General features: G+C 41.8%; 1 protein-coding gene across 8 annotated transcripts in view; it reads left to right on the plus strand.

Annotated features, from left to right (window-relative positions):
- Positions 1–88: 88 nt before the first annotated feature.
- The window catches only part of MLLT10 (MLLT10 histone lysine methyltransferase DOT1L cofactor), a 244,978-nt gene continuing 218,649 nt past the window's right edge, over positions 89–26,417 (plus strand). For 5 of the 8 annotated variants that reach the window (XM_046010901.1, XM_046010904.1, XM_046010906.1 and 2 more), the window contains exons 1-3: positions 452–528; positions 661–820; positions 3,942–4,021. In XM_046010901.1, the coding sequence (XP_045866857.1) occupies positions 661–820; positions 3,942–4,021 (240 nt within the window). In that variant the 5' untranslated portion in view covers positions 452–528. The other 3 variants (XM_046010903.1, XM_046010902.1, XM_046010907.1) reach the window with 3 other exon arrangements.

Consider the following 26,417-nt stretch of genomic DNA (forward strand, 5'->3'; position numbering starts at 1 on the left):
TGCAGCAGGCGGCCCCAACGTCCCCGCCCCCGCGTGCGCGCCCCCGCGGTCTCTCGTTGGCTTGTTCCGGCCTCAGCGCGCCGCCGGCTCCACTCGCCCCCACCCCCTAGCACACCTCGGCGGTAGCGAGCGGCGCGGGGGAGGGGAAGGGGCCGGGAGGTAGGCCGGGGCTGCGGGCCGGACGCGGCGGCGCGCACGCAGGCCTTGCTTCTCCCGGGCCTTCTCCCTCACGCCGGCCGCAGGGCGGGCGCGCACGCCGAGTGACGCTCGGAGGAGGAAGCGCAGCCCCCTTCCCCTCCCTGGCTGCCCCTGGCCCAGCGGGAGCCCCCCCAGTGCGCCTGTGCGGAGGCCTACTTGATTATGTGTGCCCTCTCCGGGCTCCAGCGTTAGCGGCCGGGTGGAGGTGGGGAGGAAAGAAGACGAGGAGGAGGAGGCGGAGGAGGCGGTGGAGGGGAGGTGGGGGGAGTCAGCAAGGACATGGCTCCTGACTCCTGTGCGGAACGTGAGTGACTGAGCGGCAAAGCCCGAGTGAGCGAGCGGCCGAGCGGCGGGCGGGGGCCGGGGACGTAGGGAAGGGAGCGGGGGTGCGGGTGGCTCTGCGGGGGGAAGCACTAATTGGCTTGCATGTGTTTTTTAATGGTCCCCCCAACTCCCTCTTAGATGGTCTCTAGCGACCGGCCCGTGTCACTGGAGGACGAGGTCTCCCATAGTATGAAGGAGATGATTGGAGGCTGTTGCGTTTGCTCAGACGAGAGAGGCTGGGCCGAGAACCCGCTGGTTTATTGCGACGGGCACGGCTGCAGCGTCGCGGTGCATCAAGGTAAACACCCAACCGCCCGCCGGGCCGAACCCGGCCTGCTCCCAACCGTCACCGCTTCCCCCACCTTGGCAGCAACTGCCAGTTCCCCTGCCGCCCCTCCCCCCGCCCCGCCCCGCCCCCGCCCCCGCCCCGTTCTGCGGGCCGGGATTGACTCGGAGGGTCCGCGGCGGGGCGGAGGGGGTGTGGGCTGTGCATGTGGGAGAAAGTGCGTGTGGCCTGGACTGTCATGTGATTCTGCGCTCACTCTCTCAAGTGTCATTTGGCCGCCGCCTGCCCCTGGAGCCGGACCTGGAGACTTAACGAGGGCGGTGGTTGGAGGGGAGAAGCGTTGGGGGGGGGGGGGTGCTGCGGATTCGCGGCCTGCGCTCCGGGGGCGGCAGGGGGTGGGTGTGCGCCCCTCGGTGGAGTCGCGGTGGCACGGGTTTGGGTTTGGAATCGGAAGCCCCTCCCCCTTCTCTGGCTGCTCCTGTCTGCCGCAGTGTGTCTGGAGACTTCCTGTGGCATGGAGTCAGGCTCGGGAATGCCACTCGCTGCGCCGGGGCGGGTCGCGGAGGCAGGGGGGTTGCCTGGGCGCTTTAGATTAGGGAGGGGAGGCACCGCTGCTGCACCCCAAGCTTTCTGGCGGAGACCCTGCTGCTGCGGACTGGGAGCTTCGTGCGGAGAAGACGGTGGCCTTCCGCTGCCGCGGTTGTGCTGCTGCAGGAGTAGCTTGGCTCAGCTGCCCTGGGCTGGTGGATGAGGCTGTTGAGGCTGCATTTGGCCACTTCCTCAGCTTAAGTGACTGAAGAGAAGAGGAGATAGTGGTGCGGCCAGTGACTTGGGGAGCTTCTTAGGTTATTTCTTGGTGTTTCCATTCGGTGAGTTTTTTGGATATTACAAAAAAGCCGAGGACACTAGTAAGAGAGTTTTCTGCCCATTAAAGTTTCGGACTGTTACAGGTGGTAAGGAAACAACCTACATAATTTTTGGGTGTCTCTTCTATTCGTTCTGTTACTCACCAACCTGCCCTGCTTCCCATGTCTGAATTTGGCATGAGTGATGCAAATATTTAGTAGTGTGTTAGAAAGGATACTATTGAATGAGAGAAAGCCTAAACATATGGGGCTTAAAGTGCATTCTTTATAGAATGAAATCTCAGAATGGGTAAGGGAGACTTAAGAGATAGTGAATTAAATATCAGAGTGCAGTTCTCCTCCGTTGTATTTAGACAAACCCCAAAGTTGCACACCTTCCTTCTTTTAAGGAGTGAAAACAATGTGTGTTGATACTGATTTTTAAGGTTTTAGAGCTGATATATTAGCATTTCCATCGCAGTGTTCATTGGTGTTTATGGAGGTATTTCTTAGGAATTGGATTCTGAATTATCAAGTTTGAATAGGTAATGTCATCTCCTAATATAGATAACATTCGTTTAAGCTTCAAGTTTTCTTGTCTAGAAGTAGTACTTCTGTGTTAATAGAAAAGTTTTTGGACATTGATGCAGTGTTTTTTGCCTGCTAGGACATTTTTACACTGACCTGTTTACAAATTTTAAGAGGAATTACAAGTTTAGCTTTTGGAGTTTTAAAAATTTGTGCTGATTTTATATTCTTTTAGTGCTTTCCAGTATTTAAAATATTGCAAGCTTCCTCTGAGCAAGCTCATCCAAAAACATCAGTTGGTTATCAGTTTCTAGGTTTTTGGGAAAATTGCAACTTTGAGTTAGTTAAATATCAAGTTTTAAAAACTAGAATGAGATTTAGATCTACTAAAATCACTTGTTGGAATATTCACATCGTATTTCTAGAATTTAGTTTAGAAATAAACTTTTTAAAATAATGGTTTTATTGAAATGTGATCACATACCATACAATTCATCCACTAAAAGTGTACAGTCCACTGGTTTTAGTATACTCACAGAGTTTTACATCTAGTTACCACACAATTGTAGAACATTTTCTTTTTTCTTTTTCTCTTTATTTTCTTTTAAGAGGAAGGTGAGAGGGTTACAGAGGGGGAGAGAGAATCCTAAGCAGATTCCATGCCCAGCACTCAGCAGGTGGCCGGGCTCAGTCTCACATTCCTAAATCATGACCTGAGCTGAAATCAAGAGGCGAACTCTTAACTGACTGAACCATTCAGGCACCCCAATTTTATTTTATTTTTTAAAATTTTTGTTTCATGGGTACAGGTCTGTGATTCATAAGTCTGTGTATTGTACACAATACACAGCACTCACTACAACATATACCCTTCCCATATCTGTCACCCAGCCACCCTATCCCTTCCACCCCAGTTTTAGAACATTTTCATCAACCTAACAAGAAACCTTGGACCCATTAACAGTTACTCTCCATTTCTTCTCAATTCTCCCAATACTAGGCAACCAGTAGTGTACATTTCCATCTATTGAGTTGCTTATTCTGGACAATTTATACAAATGGAAGCATGTCATGTTTAACAATACATTTCATTTTCTTTCCTGCAATATTTGGTGCTTATTTTGACAGGTGATTTGGAAATATTTTCATTAGATATCTCTAAAATGCTTGCTATTTAAATTGCAGGATATAGGAATGAATGAATTTCTTCCTGAGTTATTCTTTGTAAAAAATCCGTGTGTTAAATTTTACTAAATATTCTCCCTATCACAAAATACTCAGTATAATTTGTAATGGTTATGCTTATCTAAAATAACAAAAGGCTGATCTTTTAATGTTTCTATTAAAATTTCATACATCTATTAAAATGTCATACATATTAAAATGCCTGGGTGGCTCAGTCGGTTAAACATCTGCCTTTGGCTCAGGTCATGATCTCAGGGTTCTGGGATTGAGCCCAATGTTGGGCTCCATGCTCAGTGGGGAGCCTCCTTAGCCCTCTTCCCACTGCTCATGCTGTCTCTTTTAATCTCTCTCTCAAATACATAAATAAAATCTTAAACCCCAAAATATCATGCAGTTTTTATTAGGTGATAATATATGTGGTAAGTAAAAATATAAAATGTTTTCATTCTTTGAAAAATGGGCATTTTTATGTGAACAGTCTGAGAGGTAATTATTTTAGAGGGCTTTGAAAGGGTATTTATTTTCCATAATATAAAAAATGTTAATATGTTTTAAAATCTTTTATTTCTGAATAGCTTGCTATGGCATTGTTCAAGTACCCACTGGACCATGGTTTTGCAGGAAATGTGAATCTCAGGAGAGAGCAGCCAGAGTGGTAAGAACTGTTTATCAAAAACATTAAAATTCTTAAATGAGTAGCTTAGGACACCACACACTACGTTTCAGTTTGAAGGGTTTTCAGTCTTTTGTTCAAATATTGAATTTGGGCCAAATATTGACTTAAGTTTTAAACCAGTTTTATAAACCGTGAAAAACAAATTGAACCACATAAGTATATGTTGGGGGATACTTTGAATGGATAAAACATAAAGTTGTATTTGGACTTTAGCTCTGTCTACTGTTGAAGGGTTAAATTGGCGATAGAACATAAGGAAGTTAAGGTGATAATTCTGCTAGGTTCTGTTTAATGAAAAAACACAGGAGTTTAACCACTGTATTCTTTTTACTGTATCTGCATGTGTATAGTTTTAACTTTGAATGCTTAGTGTTTTCAGACATTCAGTCTTTTTGGCAAAGCAGCATAAAAATTTTCCTTTTTTACTTGGTTGGATATCTTCTTTCTGAACACTTTTGTAAACTTCTTATAGTCATGAGGGTGGTATGTTTATTCTTTGTGGCTCAAAGTGTTTTTTTCAGTTGACGTTTTGGAAATACCAGGGAGAAATAGATTTGATCTTCATTAATCATATAAAAGTATTGCCATTTGCACTGTGGTAGTTCCTTCTTTTTGGTGTTGACTAGAGGATTTGACAGAGGTAGAAAACAAACATTTCAACTTCCATCTACATAGTAGCATGGAAGCTTTTATTTTTGCCTAGGCAGTTTTTTGATCAAAAATAGTGGCTGAGTAGCTTATCTAGGATTGTGAGACTCAGAGCAGTATTCTTTTTTTTTTTTTTTTTTTAAGATTTTACTTATTTATTTGAGAGAGAGAAGGGGGGCGGGTCAGAAGGAGAAACTGACTCCCCGCTGAGCTGGGAGCACAGTGTGGGACTTATCCTGGGACTCCAGGATCATAACTTTAAATGAAGGCAGTTGCTTAACCAACTAAGCTACTCAGGCATCTCAGAGCAGTATTCTGTTCATATGTTTCATTTGTGTGTAAGAATGCACTGTAGCAGAATTACAGCTATATGAGCATTATGATAATGGGAAATAGTAAGAAGAGGATGAATTCATAAATCTCAGGACTTGATGTATACATAGGTCTTCTTTTTGTTTTTTCCTGTCTGTAACATGTTATGGTTTTGGAGTTGGGGCACCAAGCCAAAGAAGTTATGCTTTAATTCATTAGTAAACACTAATTGTAAGGTGAGGCTGTTCCAAGGGGTGGCACAGGAGCCAGAGAAAGATTAGAAAATAAGAAGGTGGATATGAAGAAGTCAGATAAAGAGGTCTGTGAATGGAGAATGGTAGGATGCCAGTATTATTCGCCGTAAATGCCTCTTGTTGCCTGTTTTTAATTCCTTTATTCTTTCTGAGGATATGGTCAAGATATCAAGGTGAATTGAGGTAGTTACCTTACAGATATTGAAGAATACATTTTATTTTGGTTTTCTTAGGATGTGGGGGCCGTTTGAGGTTTTAAAGAAGTGCAACTTTAATTTCCTATAATGTAGTTATAAAAGAGAATGTCCTTTGTGAGAAACAAAAACTGATTTTAAGCCCAAATAAGCAGAAAAAGGGCATTTTATGTTTTTTTTATTTTAAAAAGATTTTATTTATTTTGAGAGTGAATGAGAGAGAGAGCATGAGACGGGGGAGGGTCAGCAGACTCCCCACTGAGCTGGGAGCCCAATGCAGGACTTGATCCTGGGACTCAAGGATCATGACCTGAGCAAAAGGCAGTAGCTTAACTAACTGAGCCACCTAGGAGCCCAGGAAGAGAATCTTTCAAGCAGACTGCCCACTGAGCAAGGAGCCAGCTGAGGGCTCTGTCCCTCAACCCATGACATCATGAACTGAGCTGAAACCAAGAGCTAGACGCTTAACTGAACTACTCAGGTGCCCCAAATTAGTCATTTTTTTTTTTTTTAAGTAAATCCTTCCCTTTGGTAATTATTACTTTGTTTATTTTAAAATTAATTTCTGTGCCAAGGTGGGGGTTGAACTCATGACCCAGAGATGAGGAGTCAGTTGCTCTACTGACTGAGTCAGCCAGGTATCCCAAGAATTGAATTAGTCTTAATCTTATTTCTGCTTTTGTGTGTCTGCTTTTTTCTTTTCCTTTCTGCAGCTTTTCTCTGCTATAGTCTGTTTACTGTCAGATTCTATGTTAAATGTTCTGTGAGAATTTTCTGGTTTAATCATCTTATCAAACCTTGAGGTATTTTGTTGTTCTCATTTTATGGATAAAGGCATCATAGTTGAAGAGAAATGCATATCTAGTTGGAAGCTGGGCTGTGATTAAGCTCTCAACCATCATGTTCTGTATTGCCTCCTGTGGTGAAAGTGGCTATACTTCAGCTCCTAATATTTTCTGTTTCCTGTTTCAAGAGACTAAATCTCATGCTGAGTCTCATGTTCCTTTGGGTAAAAAAACAAAACAAAACCAAAAACTGTGTTGACTTGGATAAGGTACCTAGTGCTGGACCAACTAGTCATGGCTAGACAATAGAGTTGCTTAGACACAGAGAGATGTCTGTGGGTTTGGATAGCTCACTTCTCAGAGAAGGGATTTATGAGCTGATAGTACCTTGGCGGAATAATAAAGTTCTAATTTCAGATAAGTAGTTTGGAGTATATAGAATGGATTTGAAGGGGGAAGTTAGAAACTGAAAGACTTAGGATGATATTACACTAAAAATGTGAGAGTAGAAAGGAAGGGAGGGAGAGTTTTGAAGGATGAAATGACAGAAATGGATATTGGGTAAAGGAAGGGAATAATCAGAGATGGTTTTTAGTATCAAGGTTTATCACTGGAATGATGATACCATTAATAGTCATAGAGTAATGGTAATAGAGAAAGGACAGCAGGTTTGATGAATGAGGGATTGGCCATGTTGGTTTTTGTGCTCGCTTCAGCAGCACATATACTAAAATTGGGCAGGTTCGTTTTGATGATGCTAGGGTTTTTCATTGGAAATTTAGAATTAAAGTAATGGAGTCAAGTTAGAGAGTTGGAGCTGCATAGAAGGAAGACTGGGAACCAAATGACATTATTTTTTTGTTGTTAGAGAAAAGAAAAATGAAGACAGCTATGGTGAATATCCACACTTGGGGAGAGTAAGAGAACAAGTTACCAAGCATGGAAAAGGAACTGCCAGGAGAGGAAAGCCTGCAGTAGTAACAGTCGGTTTCTCAGGAAAGAATAGTTGATAGTGACATTGCTATAAGGATACCGAAGAGCTGAGAAAAGTTTCTGAGACCACAGTTGTAGTTCCTTTGGGCAGAACTCTCATTATAGGTACCGAAGAGAGTAGAGATTGTAGGATTAGACTGAATATTGAACAAGTGAGGAAAGTAAAAGTTAGAGATTGAATTTTGTTGTTGTTTTTTTAAAATTTTTTTTTTTTTTAAAGATGTTGTTTATTTGACAGAGAGAAAGAGATCACAAGTAGGCAGAGAGGCAGGCAGAGAGAGGTGGGGGTGGGGAAGCAGGCTCCCTGCTGAGCCTGATGTGGGGCTTGATCCAGGACTGACCCTGAGATCATGACCTGAGCCGAAGGCAGAGGCTTCACCCACTGAGCCACCCAGGTGCCCCTGAAGGTTTTTTTTTAAAGGACTTTATTCATTTGAAGGAGAGGGAGAGCGTGCACAAGCAGGGAGAGAGGCAGACTCCCTGCTGATAAGGGAGCCCACTGTGGGACTCTGTCCCAAGACCTGGGGATCATGACCCGAACCAAAGACAGATGCTTAACTATCTGAGCCACCAGGTGCCCCATGCTGAAGATTTTTGATTAGGCTTAACATTGTTTAGTAACCACTCTTGGGTGGTGAGAGGTTAAACCTCTGATGACTATTTTGTATTTAATGGGTATTTGTTCTTAATTATCTCGGGCTGAAGAGACTTACTGGAAATGTTTATATAACATTTATACATACATTTATAACATTTATATACTTTTTTTTTTAAAGATTTTATTTATTTATTTGACATAGAGAGCGACCACAAGCGGGGGAGTGGCAGGCAGAGGGAGAGGGAGAAGCAGGCTTCCCACCAATGAAGGAGCCCAACGTGGGGCTCGATCCCAGGACCTCCTGGGATCATGACCTGAGCTGAAGGCAGATGCTTAACTGACTGAGCCACCCAGGCTCCTCCACATTTTATTTTTTAATTTTTGCTTAATGAAAATATATAATGCAAAAAAGTCACTATAAATGTGTAAAACCATCTGAACTATATACTTACCTGTATTGTGTATTTATATTCAATTTTATTAAGTAAAGTTATATTAATATGTATGCCATAGATAAGTATGACTATAGGACATAAAATCTTGCCTTTTTAAAATAATAAATAAAATGAAGTTGAAATACTTTTTTTTTTTTAAAGATTTTATTTATTTATTTGACAGACAGAGATCACAAGTAGAGGCAGGCAGAGAAAGAGGAGGAAGCAGGCTCCCCGGTGAACAGAGAGCCCGATGTGGGGCTCGATCCCAGGACCCTGGGATCATAACCCGAGCCGAAGGCAGAGGCTTTAACCCAACCCGCTGAGCCACCCAGGCGCCCCTGAAGTTGAAATACTTTTTACCCTTTTGGTATCTGTAGGGACCATTTCTTTTTTTTCTTTTTTAAAGTTTTATTTATTTATTAGAGAGAGAGAGAGGGAGGGGGAACACAAGCAGGAGGATTGGGAGAGGGAGAAGAAGGCTTTCCTATGGAGCACAGAGCTGGATGCGGGGCTCCATCCCAGGATTCTGTGATCATGACCCGAGCCGAAGGCAGACGCTTAATGACTGAGCCACCCAGGTGCCCCTGTTGGGACCATTTCTCTTTCTTCTTTTCAGTTTCATTGGGATATAATTGACCTATAACATTGTATTGATTTAAGGTATACAATGTAATGATTTGATTATATATATGTATGTGTATATGTATATTGCAAAATGATTACTAAAAGTTAACATCCATTCTCACATAGTTACAGACTTTTTTTTTTTTTTTTAAGATTTTATTTATTTGAGAGAGAGAGAGAGCGAGAGAGAGCAGGAACAGGGCTGGGTTGTTTGGGTGCATGGGGAGGAGGGACAGAGGGAGAGGGAAAAGCAGACTACCCCCTGAGCAGGGACCCTAATGTGGGGCTTGATCTCAGGACTATGGGATCATGACCTGTAACAAAGGCAGATGCTTAACTAACTGAGCCACCCAAGCATCCCTGTGGTTTTCTTTTCTTTTGATTAGAACTTTAAAGATTTATTCTTAGGGCACCTGGTTGGCTCAGTTGGTAGAGCATAGGACTCTTAATCTCACGATTATGAGTTCAATCCCCATGTTGGGTATAAAGCTTACTTAAAAACACATATACACAGAACTTAAAAAAGATTTACTCTTAATAGCTTTCATATACACAATACAGTAATGTTAATTATATTTACCATGCTATATATTCCAGTCCCAGAACTTACTGTATAAGGAGAAGTTTTTTTACCTTTTGATAGACCACCTCATGCCCTTTCCCCACCCACCATCCCCTGCCTTTCGCATTCGTCACTTTATTTTCTGTTTCTATGACACTGGTTCTTTGAGATTCCATATGTAAGTGAGGTCATATAGTACAGATGGTCCCCGACTTAGGATTTTTTGACTTTACAGTGGGGTGAAAGCAGTATGTATTCAGTAGAATGCATATTTTAAACCCTCTATTTTGATCTTTTCCCAGACTAGTGATACGCAGTAGATTTGTGATGCTGGGCCGCAGCAGCTAGCCAGTGCTGCCAGTTAGCTGCCAAGTCAGATCAGGAGGGCAAACCACAGATAGAATCATTCTCTAGGAGCGCCTGGGTGGCTCAGTGGCTTAAGTGTCTGCCTTTGGCTCAGGTCATGATCCCGGAGTCCTGGAATTGAGCCCCACATTGGGCTCCCTGCTCAGCAGAGAGGCTGCTTCTCCCTCTCCCTCTGCCTTCTGCTGTGCCTACTTGTGCTCTCTATCTGTCAAATAAATAAATAAAATCTTAAAAAACAGACAGACAAAAGTGCCTACCCTTATAGGCACTCGGTTTATCACTTTCAGTGCAGTAGTCAATAAATTACATAAGGTATTCAACATTTTTACTATAAAATAGGCTCCATGTTAAGATGATTTTTGCTCAGCTGTAGGCTAATGTAAGTGTTTCACACTAGGCTAGGCTCTGATATTTGGTAGGTTAGGTGTATTAAACACATTTCAATATATGGTATTTTCAACTTAGGGTTTATTGTGACATAACTCCATTGCACATTGAGGAAGATCTGTATTTGTTTGTCTGATTTGTTTGACTTAGCATAATGCCCTCTATCTGTGTTGTTGCTAACAGCATGATTTCCTTCTTTTTTATGGCCAAATAATATTCCCCTGTGTGTGTGTATTTCACTGTTTTAATATTTATACTGCATGAATGTATGCATATATATTATTTAGTATTATTTTTTAGGAATGGCATCATACTGTATATATGTTCTCCAGCTTATGATATGCTACATTAGTGCATACTGATTTAGTTCATTATTTTTATCTGTTTTTAGTGTTTCGTCACAGAATGCACCACAGTTTATTTAATTTCCTTTTTGAATCTTTGTTTTTAAATTTAATTTCCTTACCTTTTTAAAAAGATTATTTATTTATTTATTTATTTGACAGACAGATCACAAGTAGGCAGAGAGGCAGGCAGAGAGAGAGGAAGGGAAGCAGGCTCCCCACTGAGCAGAGACCCCGATATGGGTCTCGATCCCAGGGCCCTGGGATCATGACCTAAGCCGAAGGCAGAGGCTTTAACCCACTAAGCCACCCAGGCGCCCAAATTTAATTTCCTTATTGATTGTCATTTAGGTTTCTAATTTTTCACAATCACAAATAGTACTGCAGTAAGCATATTTGTAGACATAGTAAAGCTTGGTGTTTTCTATATTTTTTAAGAGAGATAGTGGGGAAAGGAGCAGAGGGAGAGAGAGATAAAGGATCTTAAACGGCTCCACGCCCTGCGTGGACCCCTATGGTGGGGCTCAGTCTCACGTCCTGAGATCATGATCTGAGCTGAAATCAAATTAGAAGTTAGACACTTAACCACCTGAGCCACTCAGGCTCCCCCCCCACCCCCAAGCTGGGTGTTTTACTTTATTTTTATTTTTATTTTTTTAAAAGATTTTATTTATTTATTTGAGAGAGAGATCACAAGTAGGCAGAGAGGCAGGCAGAGCGAGAGGAGGAAGCAGGCTCCACGCTGAGCAGAGATTCCCAATGCTGAGCTCGATCCCAAGACCCTGAGATCATGAAGGCAGAGGCTTAGCCCACTGAGCCATCCAGGCGCCCCAAGCTTGGTGTTTTTAAAAAATACTGTTTGAGAGTCTTTATTAATAGGTAGGTTTTAATTTGTTTACATTTATAGAGCGACTGGTATATTCGGGCTTATTTCAGAATTTTTATTTTCTGGGGTGCCTTGGTGGCTCAGTTGGTTAAGCGACTGCCTTCGGCTCAAGTCATGATCCTGGAGTGCCAGGATCCAGTCCCACATTGGGCTCCCTGCTCAGCAGGGAGTCTACTTCTCCCTCTGACCCTCCCCTCTCTCATGCACGCTCCCTCTCATTCTCTCTCTTAATAATAATTTATAAATAAATAAAATCTTTTAAAAATAAAATAAAATAAATTTATTTTGTTTTCTATTTACCATGCCTTTTTTCCATCTCTTTTCCTTCAGTTCAAGTGATTGAATGTTCTTTATTCCCTTTTTTTTTTTTTGAAACATTTTTTTCTTAAGGATTTTCTTTAAGGATTTCTATTTGAGAGAGAGTGCAAGTGGGGTGAGGGGCAGAGGGAGAAGCAGATTCCTGATGAGCAGGGAGCCTATTGGGGGCTCGATCCCGACATTCCGGGATCATGACCTGAGCGGAAACTAGATGCTTAACCAGCTGAGTCACCCAGGTGCCCCTATTCTCCCCTCACTTTTTTTCTTTTTTTTTTTTTAAATTTTATTTATTTATTTGACAGATAGAGATCACAAGTAGGGAGAGAAGCAGGCAGAGAGAGAGAGGAGGAAGCAGGCTCCCCGCCAAGCAGAGAGCCCGATGCGGGACTCGATCCCAGGACCCCGAGATCATGACCTGAGCCGAAGGCAGCAGCTTAAACCACTGAGCCACCCAGGCGCCCCCCCCTCACTTTTTTTCTTAAATCCTTGTTGGTTTGGAGAGAATGTATTCTGTTTCTTTTCTGTCAATGATTGTCCTACAATTTTAATGTGCATACTTTGTATTTTCAATGAGTCAAAAACTAATAGAACCAAAGATCTCAGGATGCCTTGTATTCCCACTCTTTCCCTTGCAAGATTTGTGGTATGTTTTCTGTATTTTAATTCTACCTTATTTATTTATTTGTTTGAAGGGGGAGGATGAGAGAGAGAGAGAGAGAGAGAATCCCAAGCAGGCGCCATACCCAGCATGAGTCAGATATGGGGCTTAATCTCTTAACCCCGAGATCATGACCTGAGATGAAATCTAGAGTTGGGTGCTTAGCTGAGCCAAAAAGGCACCCTAAATTCCACCTTACCTTTAGTCTCCCAAATTAGTAGTTGTGTGTTTTTTCAAAATTTTTTAAATTTAATTTTTATTTATTTATTTTTAAGATTTTATTTATTTATTGATACAGAGAGAGAGATCACAAGTAGGTAGAGAGACAGGCAGAGAGAGGGAGGGGAAGCAGGCTCACTGCTGAGCAGAGAGCCCGATGCGGGACTCGATCCCAGAACCCTGAGATCATGGCCTGAGCCGAAGGCAGAGGCTTAACCTGAGCCACCCAGGTGCCCCTAAATTTAATTTTTTTTTTTTAAAGATTTTATTTATTTACTTGACAGAGAGAGATCACAAGTAGATAGAGAGGCAGGCAGAGAGAGAGAGGGAAGCAGGCTCACTGCTGAGCAGAGAGCCCAATGCGGGACTCGATCCCAGGACCCTGAGATCATGACCTGAGCCGAAGGCAGCGGCCTAACCCACTGAGCCACCCAGGCGCCCCTTAATTTTTAAATTTAATTTCTGTTTTTTAAGATTTTATTTATTTGAGAGAAAGAGTGAGGGAGAGAGAGAAGGAACAGGGAGAGGGGCAGAGGGAGAAGCAGGCTCCCTGCTGAACAGGGAGCCCGATGCAGGGCTTGATCCCATGACCCTGGGATCATGACCCAAGCTAAAGGCAGATACTTAACTGACTGAGCCAGCCAGGAGCCCAGTTGTGTTTCTTTGTTTTTCTTTTCTTTTCTATTTTTTTTTTTAGATTTTATTCATTTATTTGACAGACAGGTCACAAGTAGGCAGAGAGACAGGCAGAGAGAGAGGAGGAAGCAGGCTCTCTGAGCAAGGAGCCTGATGGGGGGCTCGATGCCAGGACCCTGAGATCATGACCTGAGTTGAAGGCAGAGGCTTTAACCCACTGAGCCACCCAGGCGCCCCTTTTTGTTTTTCTTTTAAAAAGATTTTATTTAGGGGCGCCTGGGTGGCTCAGTGGATTAAGCCGCTGCCTTCGGCTCAGGTCATGATCTCAGGGTCCTGAGATCGAGCCCCGCGTCGGGCTCTCTGCTCCACAAGGAGCCTGCTTCCTCCTCTCTCTCTGCCTGCCTCTCTGGCTACTTGTGATCTCTCTCTGTCAAATAAATAAAATAAAATCTTAAAAAAAAAAAAAAAAGATTTTATTTATTTGACAGAGAGGTAGGCAGAGCCAGAGATCACAAGTGGAGGGAACGGCAGGGGTGGGAGGGAGAAGCAGGCTCCCTGCTGAGCAAGGAGCCCATTGTGAGGCCCCATCCCAGGACTCTGGGATGACCTTAATTGAAGGCAGATGCTTAACCATGTAAGCCACCCAGGCTCGGCCCCCCACCCCCAGTTGTTTTTTAATAGGTATCTGTAATTTAGACCTAACATTAATAAAATGTTAGTCAACTCAGTTTTTTACCTTGCTGCTTTATGGGTCATTTCCTTTTTTAAAATTTAATTTTTTTATTTTTAAAAGATTTTATTTATTTGACAGAGAGAGATCACAAGTAGGCAGAGAGGCAGGCAGAGATAGAGGGGAAAGCAGACTCCCTGCTGAGCAGAGAGCCCGAAGCGGGACTCGATCCCAGAACCCTGAGATCATGACCCTAGCCGAAGGCAGAGGCTTAACTCACTGAGCCACCCAGGCGCCCCTTTTTTAAAATTTTTACACAGTTCTCGGGTTCCCCTCCAGTGTTTATCTAGTAAGTAGTAAGCAAGCTATGTTTGTCTTTTTGTGTCTAAGAATATTACTATTTTGCTCTCTTCTATGCTAGTTTGAGTTCTAGAGTCATTGTTGTTTTCCTGTAAGTAAAGATTTTATTCTAGTTTGTCTTCTGGTATCTAATTGTGATAAATAGAGAATCTGTTAGCATAGTGCTTTTCCTGCTTCAGTTGATTGGCTTTTTCTTTCTTTCTTTTTTTTTTTTAAAGATTTTATTTATTTATTTGCCAGAGAGAGAGAGAGCGCGAGCGCACAGGCAGGCAGAGTGGCAGCAGAGGCAGAGGGAGAAGCAGGGTCCCTGCGGAGCAAAGAGCCTGATGTGGGGCTCGATCCCAGGATGCTGGGATCATGACCTGAGCCGAAGGCAGCTGCTTAAGCAACTGAGCCACCCAGGCGTCCCTTGATTGGCTTTTTCATTCTGTGGACTGTTTTTTTTTTTTCTTTTGTGTTTTTATTTATTTATTTATTTATTTATTTTTTAAAAAGATTTTATTTATTTATTTGACAGACAGAGATCATAAGTAGGCAGAGAGGCAGGCAGAGAGAGAGGAGGAAGCAGGCTCCCTGCTGAGCAGAGAGCCCGATGCGGGACTCGATCCCAGGACCTGAGATCATGACCTGAGCTGAAGGCAGCAGCTTTAACCCACTGAGCCACCCAGGCGCCCTTGTTTTTTTTTTTTCATCTTGGAAAATTTTCTTCAAGTGTCACCTCATTTAATTTTTTTCTGGAATTATTACCTAGGTATGTGCTTGGGATTCTTGTTATTTTCTTCATATCTTATTTTTTAAGTTAAAAAAATATTTATTTGAGAGGGAGAGTGAATGAGAGAGACCTCATGCACACGCAAGAGCAGGGAGAGGGAGAAGCAGACTCCTGCCGAGCAGGGAACCTGACTTGAGGCTCCATCCTCGGATGCCGGGATCATGACCTGAGCTGAAGGCAGATACTTAATGTACTAAGCTACTCAGGGGCCCCTCTTCATGTCTTTTAATTTCTCTTTAGAGTTGTCTCTTTCTTTAATTTCTCTTTCATATTTTCTCTCTCTTTCATTTTTATCTCTCCATTATGGATAATCTCTTTAGCTCTGTCTTGAGATTTATGCTTATTGTTAACCCAGTCAGTGAATTTCTTTTCTGAGTGAATCATATCTACAATATGTATTGTATTTTTCATTTTGCCTTTTTTTATTTTAAAGATTTTATTTATTTGACAGAAGGAGACACAAGTAGGGGGAGTGGGAGAGGGAGAAGCAGGCTTCCCACTGAGCAAAGAGCCCCATACGGGGCTTAACACCAGGACCAAGGGATCATGACCCAAGCTGAAGGCAGATGCTTAATGACTGAGCCACCCAGGCGCCCTGCCTTTTTTCCCATAATATTTTGCTGTTGTTGCCTTATGGATGATATTCCTTTATTATCTGAATATTTAAAACGTATTTATCTTGGGGACACTTGGCTGGGTCACTTGGTAGAGCATGCAGTTCTTTTTTTTTTTTTAAATATTTATTTGAGAGAGAGACAGAGTGAGAGAGCATGAGAGGGGAGGTCAGAGGGAGAAGCAGACTCCCCATGGAGCTGGGAGCCCGATGTGGGACTCGATCCCAGGACTCCAGGATCATGACCTGAGCTGAAGGCAGTTCCTTAACCAACTGAGCCACCCAGGCGCCCCAGAGCATGCAGTTCTTGATCTCATAGTCATGAGTTCAATTTCCACATAGGTTGTAGAGCTTACTAAAAACAACTTATTTTATCTTTTAATTTTGTTTGTTTATTTATTATTTTTAAGATTTTATTTATTTATTTGACAGAGAGAGAGATCAGAGGTAGGCAGAGAGGCAGGCAGAGAAAGGGTAAGAGGAAGCATGCTCCCTGCTGAGCAGAGAGCCTGATGCGGGGCTTGATTCCAGGACCCTGGGATCATGACCTGAGCTGAAGGTAGAGGCTTAACCCACTGAGCTGCCCAGGCACCCCTAAAAACAACTAATTTTAATACTTCTCAGAGATTTTAGAATTCTTTCATTTGTTTTGTTTGTTAAGTCTGGTGGTAGGGATCTTCATATACTTTGTAATTTTTGGTTGTGAGCTAATTCTCAGGAGTTGCTGTCTTCTGTGGATTCCAGTTCTGCTTGGAACACAGTGAAGATGTTACTGTGGGGAGTTTGTGCATTGCTGTCTTTGAAGAACCGTGTTTGGCCCCTAACAAAGGCGAGATTACAGTAGCTTCTGCAAATGAGGAATTTACAGATTTATGAATTCTTTCATTTAAAAGGAGTTCAGAAGGCCTTTTAAAGCCTTTTTTGACAACTCTGTGATATCATTAGGGATCAGGCTTTATTTGTCCTCCTGCTATGCCATCCTTAGCATATGGTTTTCATTTTCAGGGGTGTCCCATAGTCAGAGCATGGCAGCTGGAACTGCAGTCATTGTGACCTGCAGAAAGAAGTTCTAGGTAGAAGGGGGGCATGGTAAAGTTAAAAAGTGGTTTTCTTCCCAGCTGACTTCTTTTCTTGTTTTTCTGAAGTCCCAGTCAATACATTTCGCTTAATTTTATCGGCTTTTAGTTGTTAGACTTCAAAATATGGGTCAGTTGAAGAACTGAATAAAATGGGCGTTTTGTTAGGAGGGAAGAACGGTAGAATGGTATTGGGGTTGGTAACCAGACTCTGTCAGAGTTTGCCTACTGGGGTTCACTGCTCCAGAGTAATTTTTAAGTTTGTTTCTTGACTGGAATCTGGTACCCTTTAGATAATGGATTTTTGGGTACCACACACTCTCAGCATCAACTGAGTTTCTGGTTTTTCTAGAGTGACCCCTCTACTGATGTTCAGAACCAGCATCTCACTTCAGTGCACCTTCTCTAGTCTTACCAGTCTAGGCCATGTTTTTCTATGATAGATTCATTCCCCTTTGGTTGTTTAATAGGCCTTTAGCGGTCCTATCCTTATGCAGGGAACCCAGTTAGAACTTTGTGTGTGTGTGTGTATCTAGGGTCTGTGCTAGTGTCATAGTCAGTTCCAGTCTCTGAGGTATATAACAGGTCAGGTATCTTCATTTACTGCCTCAGCTTCAACTAATACTCATTTTTTTAGCTTTTCTTTTTTATTTCTGGTACTGGAGATTAACCTTTATCTACATAATTAAAAATTGTTTTCAGATTTATTTATCTTTGATTTCTGAGTGCAAGAAGACAATTGCAGTTTTAAAATTTCATATATAATTAAAAGCTTGTATACTTTATTTATTTTTTTAAATTTTCTTTTTAAAGATTTTATTTATTTGATAGAGAGATAGGCTTTAACCCACTGAGCCACCCAGGCACCCCAAGCTTGTATACTTTAAATAAAATGCCTTCAGGGCGCCTGGGTGGCTCAATGGGTTAAGCATCTGCCTTCAGCTCAGGTCATGATCCCAGGGTCCTGGGATGGAGCCCCAAATTGAACTCCCTGCTCAGCAGGAAGCCTGCTTCTCCCTCTTCCATTCTCCCCACGTGTGTTCCTGCTCTCACTGTCTCTTTCTCTGTCAAATAAATAAAACCTTAAAAAAAACAAAAAAAAAGTAAGTCTTAGGGGCACCTGGGTGGCTCGGTGGGTTAAGCTTCTGCCTTCAGCTCAGGTCATGATCTCAGTGTCCTGGGATCGAGCCCCACATGTGGGCTCTTTGTTCAGCAGGAAGCCTGCTTCCTTTCCCCCCTCTCTCTGCCTACTTGTGATCTCTCTCTGTCAAATAAATAAATAACATCTTTAAAAAAAAAGTCTTAAATAGAATGCCTTCAGAGTTAAATACTGCTAACATTTTTTCTCCTATTGCTGATTCATGTCTAACATTTGCCTTTGTAGCTTTAAAAGAGGTGCTTTTATTTTTTATTTAAGTTTTTAAACTTAAATAAAAGTTTTTAAACTCCTGCAGGAATACATGCAGGGAGACAGAGAGGCAGGCAGAAAGAGAGGGGGAAGCAGGCTTCCCACCCAGCAGAGAGCCTGACTCGGGACTCGATCCCAGGACTCTGAGATCATGACCTGAGCCCAAGGCAGAGGCTTAACCCAGTGAGCCACCCAGGTGCCCCAAAAGAGGTGTTTTTAGAAAGTTAACAGTTAGTGCTTACCACCATAGATAAAATAGTAAATGGCCAGTTCCTGTTGTCTCTCTTGATTCTTATTTACTATGAGAAAAGCCTAGCATGATGTCTGACATGAAGTAGGTGCTTAACACTTGCTTTATCCTTTTCTAACCTGCCTATGCAACTAGTAAGAGAAATGAAATCATAGGAATGTATTGATACCTTGCCCAGCATATGGTATCTATTTATTCCTTTTTTTAAAGTTTAGATTAAATTTCTTTTTTTTTAAGATTTAATTTCTATGTTTATTAAAGTAATAAATGCATAGTCAAAGTCAGGTATTACTGAAAACTTCTCTCACACAAAGGAAACAGTACTTTGCTGTTTGACTCTTGAAATCTAATCTCATTGCCAGAAGCAACCTCTTTGGCTGCTCCTTCTGGTATTTACTTGCATATTTCTAAAAAGAAAGTATAAGCAGCTATTGTTTTCTAAAGCTTATTTAAAAATTTTTTTTTTTAAGATTTTATTAGAGAGAAAGGTCATTCATATGCATGTGCTCAGGCAGGGGTGGAGGGAAGAGGGAGGAGAAGAAGCAGGCTCCCCACTGAGCAGAGAGCCAGCATGGGGCTTGAGCCCAGAACCCTGAGATTATGACCTGAGCCGAAGACAGACACTTGAGCCAAAGACAGACACTTGAGCAGTTGAGTCACCTAGGCGCCCTTGAAATTTATATTTCTTTCTTTTTTTTTTTTTTTAAAGATTTTATTTATTTATTTGAGAGAGAGAGAGAACATGAGAGGAGGGAAGGTTCAAAGGAGAAGCAGACTCCCTGGTGAGAAAGGAGCCCGAAGCGGGCCTCAATCCCGGTGTCCTGGGATCATGACCTGAGCCATAGGCAGATGCCAACCGACTGAGCCACCCAGGCGCCCTGAAATTTATTTTTCTTAGTAATCTCCAAACTCCTCATTGGGCTTGAACTCAAAATATCAGGATTAAGAGTTGTGTGCTCTGGGGTGCCTGGGTGGCTCAGTCATTTAGAGTCTGCCTTCAGGGACGCCTGGGTGGCTCAGTTGGTTGGGCAGCTGCCTTCAGCTCAGGTCATGATCCCGGCGTCCTGGGATCAAGTCCCACATGGGGCTCCTTGCTCAGCAGGGAGCCTGCTTCTCCCTCTGCCTCTGCCTGCCACTCTGTCTGCTTGTGCTCACTCTCGCTCTTCTCTCTCTCTGACAAATAAATAAATAAAATTAAAAAAAAAAAAAGAGTCTGCCTTCAGCTCAGGTCATGAGCCCAGGCTCTTGGGATCGAGTCTGGCATCTGCGTGTCTGTGTCAGGTCCTCTCAGCAGGGAGTCTGCTTCTCCCTCTCCCACTCCCCCTGGTGTGTTCCCTCTTTCGCTGTCTCTGTCATATAAATCTTTAAAAAAAAAAAAAAAGTTGTGTGCTCTGCCAGCTGAGCCAGCCAGGAGCCGCTATAAGCAGCTACTCTTGACATACCAGTTTTAGTAGTTGTCTTTCAGTATATCACAAATTTTCATTAAATCACTGGTGTTAAACAGTAATATTTTACTATCTAAATATTTTGTTTATTTGTGAGCCAAAAGTCTACTGATTTTTTTATTTCCTTGGGATTAATAATGGTCTTTTATTTTCATTTTCCTTATACTCTTTTTTTTAGATGCTTTTTTATTTTTTTTAAAAGATTTTATTTATTTATTTATTTGTCAGAGAGCAAGAGAGAGAGCACACACGAGTGCACAAGCAGTTAGAGCAGCAGGCTCCCTGCCGAGCAAGGACCCGGATGAGGGACTCGATCCCAGGACCCTGGGATCATGACCTGAGCTGGAGGCAGCGGCTTAACCGACTGAGCCACCCAGGTGCCCCTAGCCCCTTTTTAAAAACATTTTATTTATTTTTTAAGACTTTATTTGTCAAAGAGAGAGAGAGGGAGTGCAAGCACAAGCAGGGGGAGTAGCCAGGCAGAGGGAGAAGGAGGCTCCCTGCTGAGCAAGGAGCTCACTGAGGAACTTGATGCCTGGCCCTATGATCATGACCTGAGCCAAAGGCAGGTGCTTAACAGACTGAGCCACCCAGGCGTCCTCTTATGTTCTTTCTTTCTTTCTTTTCTTTTCTTTTTTTTTTTTTAAGAATTTATTTATTTGACAGAGAGAGATCACAAGTAGGCAGAGAGGCAGGCAGAGAGAGAGGGGGAAGCAGGCTCCCTGCTGAGCAGAGAGCCCGACGCGGGGCTCCATCCCAGGACCCTGAGATCATGACCTGAACCGAAGGCAGAGGCTTAAACCACTGAGCCACCCAGGCGCCCCTCTTTATTTCTTTCTTTATTTAAATCTTTCTATATGTCCCAGTTGCTTTTTCATATAATCATTCAAATGATTAATGAATCGGGTAGTCTGTTAATAAAATTTTCCATGAGTTCACTTTTCCTTTTCCTCTCTTCCCTACACTCTTTCCATCTTCTTCCCTTCTCCCTCTCTCCTTCCCTCTTCCTCCGCCTTTTTTCCCTCTCCCTCCTCTTGTCACCCCTTCTGCTGCCTCCTCTCTCTCCTCTTGCACTTTTCCCTCTTCCTCCTTTCCTTTTTAACTAGTAGATCTTCTGGGTACCATCTTCCTGCTGTCATCTGTGCTGGTTTCTTTTTAGGCTGGATCTTTCCTTCACTGTCGTCCTAGGAGTTTATTTCTTGCTTATTTTGGATTCTGTTTTATAATGCTTCATCCTCCCTGTTTCTGCATCTTTAATAGTTTGTTTTCTGGTTTTAGTGGGCACCTCTAGTAGCTTCATAGGAAATGATATGTAAAAAATAATTTTTTAAAGTTTTTACATGTTTGATAAAATTGGTAGCTTTATCATCTTGATTGATAGCTTGGCTAAATATAGAATTGTTGGTTGGAAACCATTTTCTTTTTTTGAGATTTTATTTGCTCATTTGAGACAGATACAGAGAGAAAGCATAAGCAGGGGGATAGGCAGAAGTAGAGGGAGAAACAGACTCGCTGCTGAGCTGGGAGCCTGATGTGGGATTCAGTCCCAGGACCTGGAGATGATGACCTGAGTCAAAGTCAGATACTTAACTATCTGAGCCACCCAGGTGTCCCTCTTTTTTTTTTTTTTAAAGATTGTATTTATTTTTTTTGTGAGACAGAGCATGCATTGAGGGGGAAGGGGCAGAGGGAGAAGGAGAAGTAGGCTCTCCACTGAGTGGGGAACCCAGTGCTTGACTCCATCCTAGGGCCCTGGGATCATGACCTGAGCTGAAGGGTAGACGCTTAACTGACTGAGCCACCCAGGGGCCCCTGGAAATAATTTTCATTCAGAATTTTGGTGATTTGTTTCTTAGGTTCAGTGTTTCTTTTCTTTTTTTTTTTTTTTAAAGATTTTATTTATTTATTTGACAGACAGAGATCACAAGTAGGCAGAGAGGCAGGCAGAGAGAGAGGAGGAAGCAGGCTTCCTGCAGAGCAGAGAGCCTGATGCGGGGCTCGATCCCAGGACTCTGGGATCATGACCTGAGCCGAAGGCAGAGGCTTTAACCCACTGAGCCACCCAGGTGCCCCAGGTTCAGTGTTTCTGTTTGAGATCCAGTAAAGTTCTGATTTCTAATACCTTGTATTAGAAATGTGATTGTTGGGGGTGCCTGGGTGGCTCAGTGGGTTAAAGCCTCTGTCTTCAGCTCAGGTCATGGTCCCAGGGTCCTGGGATCGAGCCCCACATCGGGCTCTCTGCTCAGCAGGAAGCCTGCTTCCTCCTTTCTCTCTGCCTGCCTCTCTGCCTACGTGTGATCTCTGTCTGTCAAATAAAATAAATAAATAAATAATCTTAAAAAAAAAAAAAAAAAGAAATGTGATTGTTTTCTCTGGATTTTTTTTTTTTTAAAATCCAGGTTATTTCTGATATTTTTCATGGTATTCAGTGGCCCTTTTGATTTGGTAAAATCATGTTAGGGAATATAAGTTCAGTTAATGATAACATTTGTCTTGAAGGATTTCTTTGATGATTTCCTCAGTTCTGTTTTTCTTTTTTGTATGTTTTTTAATTTGGTTATTGAATCTTTGAACTAATTTTCCAATTTTCAATATTTTTTTTTTTTTTTTTTTTTTTTTTAAAGATTTATTTATTTGACAGATAGAGACCACAAGTAGGCAGAGAGGCAGGCAGAGAGAGAGAGGAGGAGGAAGCAGGCTCCCAGCCAAGCAGAGAGCCCGACGCGGGGCTCGATCCCAGGACCCCGGGATCATGAGGCAGTTCCTTACTTTGTCTTCTAACCTTCACTTAAATTTCTTTCCTCCCCCCCCCTTTTCTTTTAAAAGATTTTATGTATTTATTTGACAGAGAGAGAAACAGGGAGAGAGGGAACACAAGCAGGGGGAGTGAGAGAGGGAGAAGCAGGGTTCCCGCTGAACAGGGAGCCCAATGTGGGGCTCGATCCCAGAATCCTGGGATTATGACCTGAGCCGAAGGTAGATGCTTAATGACTGAGCCACCCAGGCACCCCTTCACTTAAATTTCTAAGGTGTATTATACTTCTAATTTCCAAGGGCTCCTTTATGCTCTCTGTTCTTTATTCCTTCTGTTTTTATTTCTTGGTTGCAGTGTATATATATATATATATATATATATATATTAGTTGAAGTGTAGTTGACATGTAGTGTTACATTAGTTTTAGTTTTACAACATAGTGATTCCACAGTTCTCTATGGTATGCTATGCTCACCACAAATATAGCTATTGTGTGTCATTGTATAATACTATTACCACACAATAACTGACCGTATTCCTTCTGCTGTGCCTTTTCATCCCTGCGACTTATTCATTCTGTAACTGGAAGCCTGTACCTCCTACTGCCTTGTCACCCATGTTGCCCATTCCCTCAGGCAACCACCAGTTTTCTGGATTTATGGGTCTTTTATTTTCTTTCTTTCATTTGTTGTGTTTAGATCCCGACATACAAACAAAATTATGTTAGATCTCTGACTTAGATAACTTAGTGTAATACTCTCTAGATCCATCCCTGTTTTTGCAAATGGCAGGGTCTCTCTTTTTTTTTTTTATGACTCAGTTATTCTTCATTTTGTGTGTGTATGTGTGTGTACACACACTGCATGTTCTTTATTTATCCATGGACACTTGAACCACTTCTATATCTTGGTTATTGTAAATAATGCTGCAATAAACATAAAGGTGCATATATTATTTTGGATTCGTGTTTTCATTTTCTCTTGATAAATACTCAGGTGCTCGCTTCGGCAGCACATATACTAAGATAAATACTCAGTAGTGGAATTATTAGATCATATGGTAATCTGTTTTGTTTTTTAAATTTTACTTATTAGAGAGAGAGTACATGCTCAAGTTGGGGGACGGATAGAGGGGGAGAAAGAATCTTAAGTAGATTACCCTCTGAGTGTGGAGCCTGGTGCAGGGCTTGGTCTCATGACTGTGATACTGTGACCTGAACCAAAATCAAGAGTTGGATGCTAGGTGCCCTATGGTAATCTGTTTTTAATTTTTGAGGAATTTCCATTTTGTTTTCCATAGTATCTGCACCAATATATTCCACCAACAGTGCACAGGTGTTCCCTTCACGCCATATCCTTCCCAGCACTTGTTATTTCTTGTGTTTTTGAACTAGCCATTTGACTAGTGTAAAGTGATATCTCATTGTGGTTTTAATTTACATTTAATTAAATTTATATTTAATCATGAGTGATTTAGAGCATCTTTTCATGTATGTGTTGACCATCTGTGTGTCTTATTTGGAAAAATATTTCAGGTACCCATTTTTTTTTTCAAGATTTTATTTATTTTATGAAATAATGTTTTTTTTTTTTTTTAAAGATTTTATTTATTTATTTGACAGAGAGATCACAAGTAGATAGAGAGGCAGGCAGAGAGAGAGAGAGGGAAGCAGGCTCCCCGCGGAGCAGAGAGCCTGATGCGGGACTCGATCCCAAGACCCCGAGACCATGACCCGAGCTAATTTTTTTTTTTAACATATATTATTAGCCCCAGGGGTACAGGTCTGTGAATCGCCGGGTTTACACACTTCACAGCACTCACCAGAGCATATCAAGATTTTATTTTTAAGTAGTCTCTGTACCCTGTGTGTGGCTCGAACTCATGACCCTGATATCAAGAGTCACATGCTCCACTGCCTGAACCACCCACGTGCCTCAGCTCTACTCTTTTTTTTCCCTGCTCATTTTTTTAATTGGGTATTTTGGTGTTGAGTTGTAGAAGTTCTTCTTCCTTTTTAAAATTTTGTATATCTTTTTTATTTTCTATTTTTTTAAGTAGGCTCCACATTCAACATGGGCCTTAAACTCATGACCCTGAGATTAAGGGTCACATGCTCTACTTACTGAGCCAGCCATGTGCCCCTTCTTTATATATTTTGGATATTAATCCCTTATCAATAAGATATATCATTTGCAGATATTTTCTCCCATTCAGTGGGTTGCCTTTTCATTTTGTTGAGGGTTTCCTTTGCTGTGTGAAAGTGTTTTATTTTGATGTAGTCCAGTGATTTATTTTTGCTTTTGTTTCCCTTGCCTGAGGAGACATATCCAGAAAAATGTTTTTATGACTGATGTCAGAGATGTTAACTGCCAGTGTTTTCTTCAAAGAGTTTTCTGGTTTCACATCTCACCATTAGGTCTTTAATCCATTTTGAGTTTATTTTTGTGTGTGACTGAGAAAGTGTTCCAGTTTTGTTTCTTTGCATGTAGCTGTCCAGTTTCCCCAGCACCACTTGTTGAAGAGCATGTCTTTTCTGCATTGTATATTCTTTCTTCTTTTGTTGTAGATTAATTGGCCATAAAAGCTTGGAGTTATTTCTGTGCTCTCTCTTCTGTTCCATTGATCTGTTTGCCTGCTTTTGTACCAGTACCATACTGTATTGATTATTATAGATTATATGTCTTGAAATCTGGGATTGTGATTCCTTCAGCTTTGGTTTTTTTCCTCAAGATTGCTTTGGCCATTTGGAGTCTTTTGTGGTTCCATACAAATTTTAGTCTTATTATAGTTACATGAAACCTGTTGCTGTTTTGTTAGGGATTGTAGCCTGCTTTGGGTAGTAAGGATATTTAACAATATTGGCTCTTCCATTCCATGAATATGGAATGTCTTTTTCCTCTACATTGAGGATATTAATCAGAAGGGGTTTTTTGTTTTTGTTTTTGTTTTTTTTAATTTTGTTTCAGTTTTCTGAAGTTTTTGTCTGCTCCTAGGACTCTTCCTCAGAATTCCTTTGTACCATTGTCTTGGCCTGTCTTGTTAGAGACCTTATTTAAAAATGTGGTGACTCTCAGCCACCTATTTGAATTTAAGACAAACTCCTCATGAGTTGATTGAAAACTGTGTGTGTGTGGGCAGGGATTGTTGCTGATTAGCTTCCTTATAGGTGATGTAACTGGATTCTTGAATTAGGACACCATCAGCTGGTTAACTGAATGAGAGGGAAATCTTCCAGTCATCTGTTTGGGATTGATTAGCCTGGTTATTCAGTATCCTTTGAGATGTTTGCTGGAATTTCATGATTTAGAGTTAGATTTTCCATTAATTCTTCTTTTTCTGGTATGGTACCCCTTTCCTTAGCTGTTCCTGGTATTCCCAAGCCCAGGTTTCCTCATTTACCCTTTCTGCAGTTTTCCAGGATGGGGATAGTTGTGAAGGAGATCAGTGGGAAGTCAGTTGTTTTTCAGAGTGTATTCCATCTCCTATTTTTAGCTTCCCCTGAGCCCATTCCTTTTGGATACATGTACCACCACCTGTGATGTGTGACTCCCTACCTTGATGCCTGGTACCTAAACTTCCTCTAGTTGTTGCTGTATATTCCAAGATACATTGCTTTTGGGCTTATCGTACTACAACAACCTTTTCAGATTTGTTAAGTCATTTACTACTAATCTACTTTCTAGCTTCTGAAGTTTTATAGCTGTTGTCTTCTCTTAATGTTCTTTTTCTGTTTGTAGCTTTATGTCCTTTTATCTCATTTATAGGAGTTCTAGGAAGGGGAGCAGCTAGTTTTTAAGTGGAATTC

This window comes from Meles meles, chromosome 7, assembly GCF_922984935.1.
Source record: "Meles meles chromosome 7, mMelMel3.1 paternal haplotype, whole genome shotgun sequence".
NCBI classification, from domain to species: domain Eukaryota; kingdom Metazoa; phylum Chordata; class Mammalia; order Carnivora; family Mustelidae; genus Meles; species Meles meles.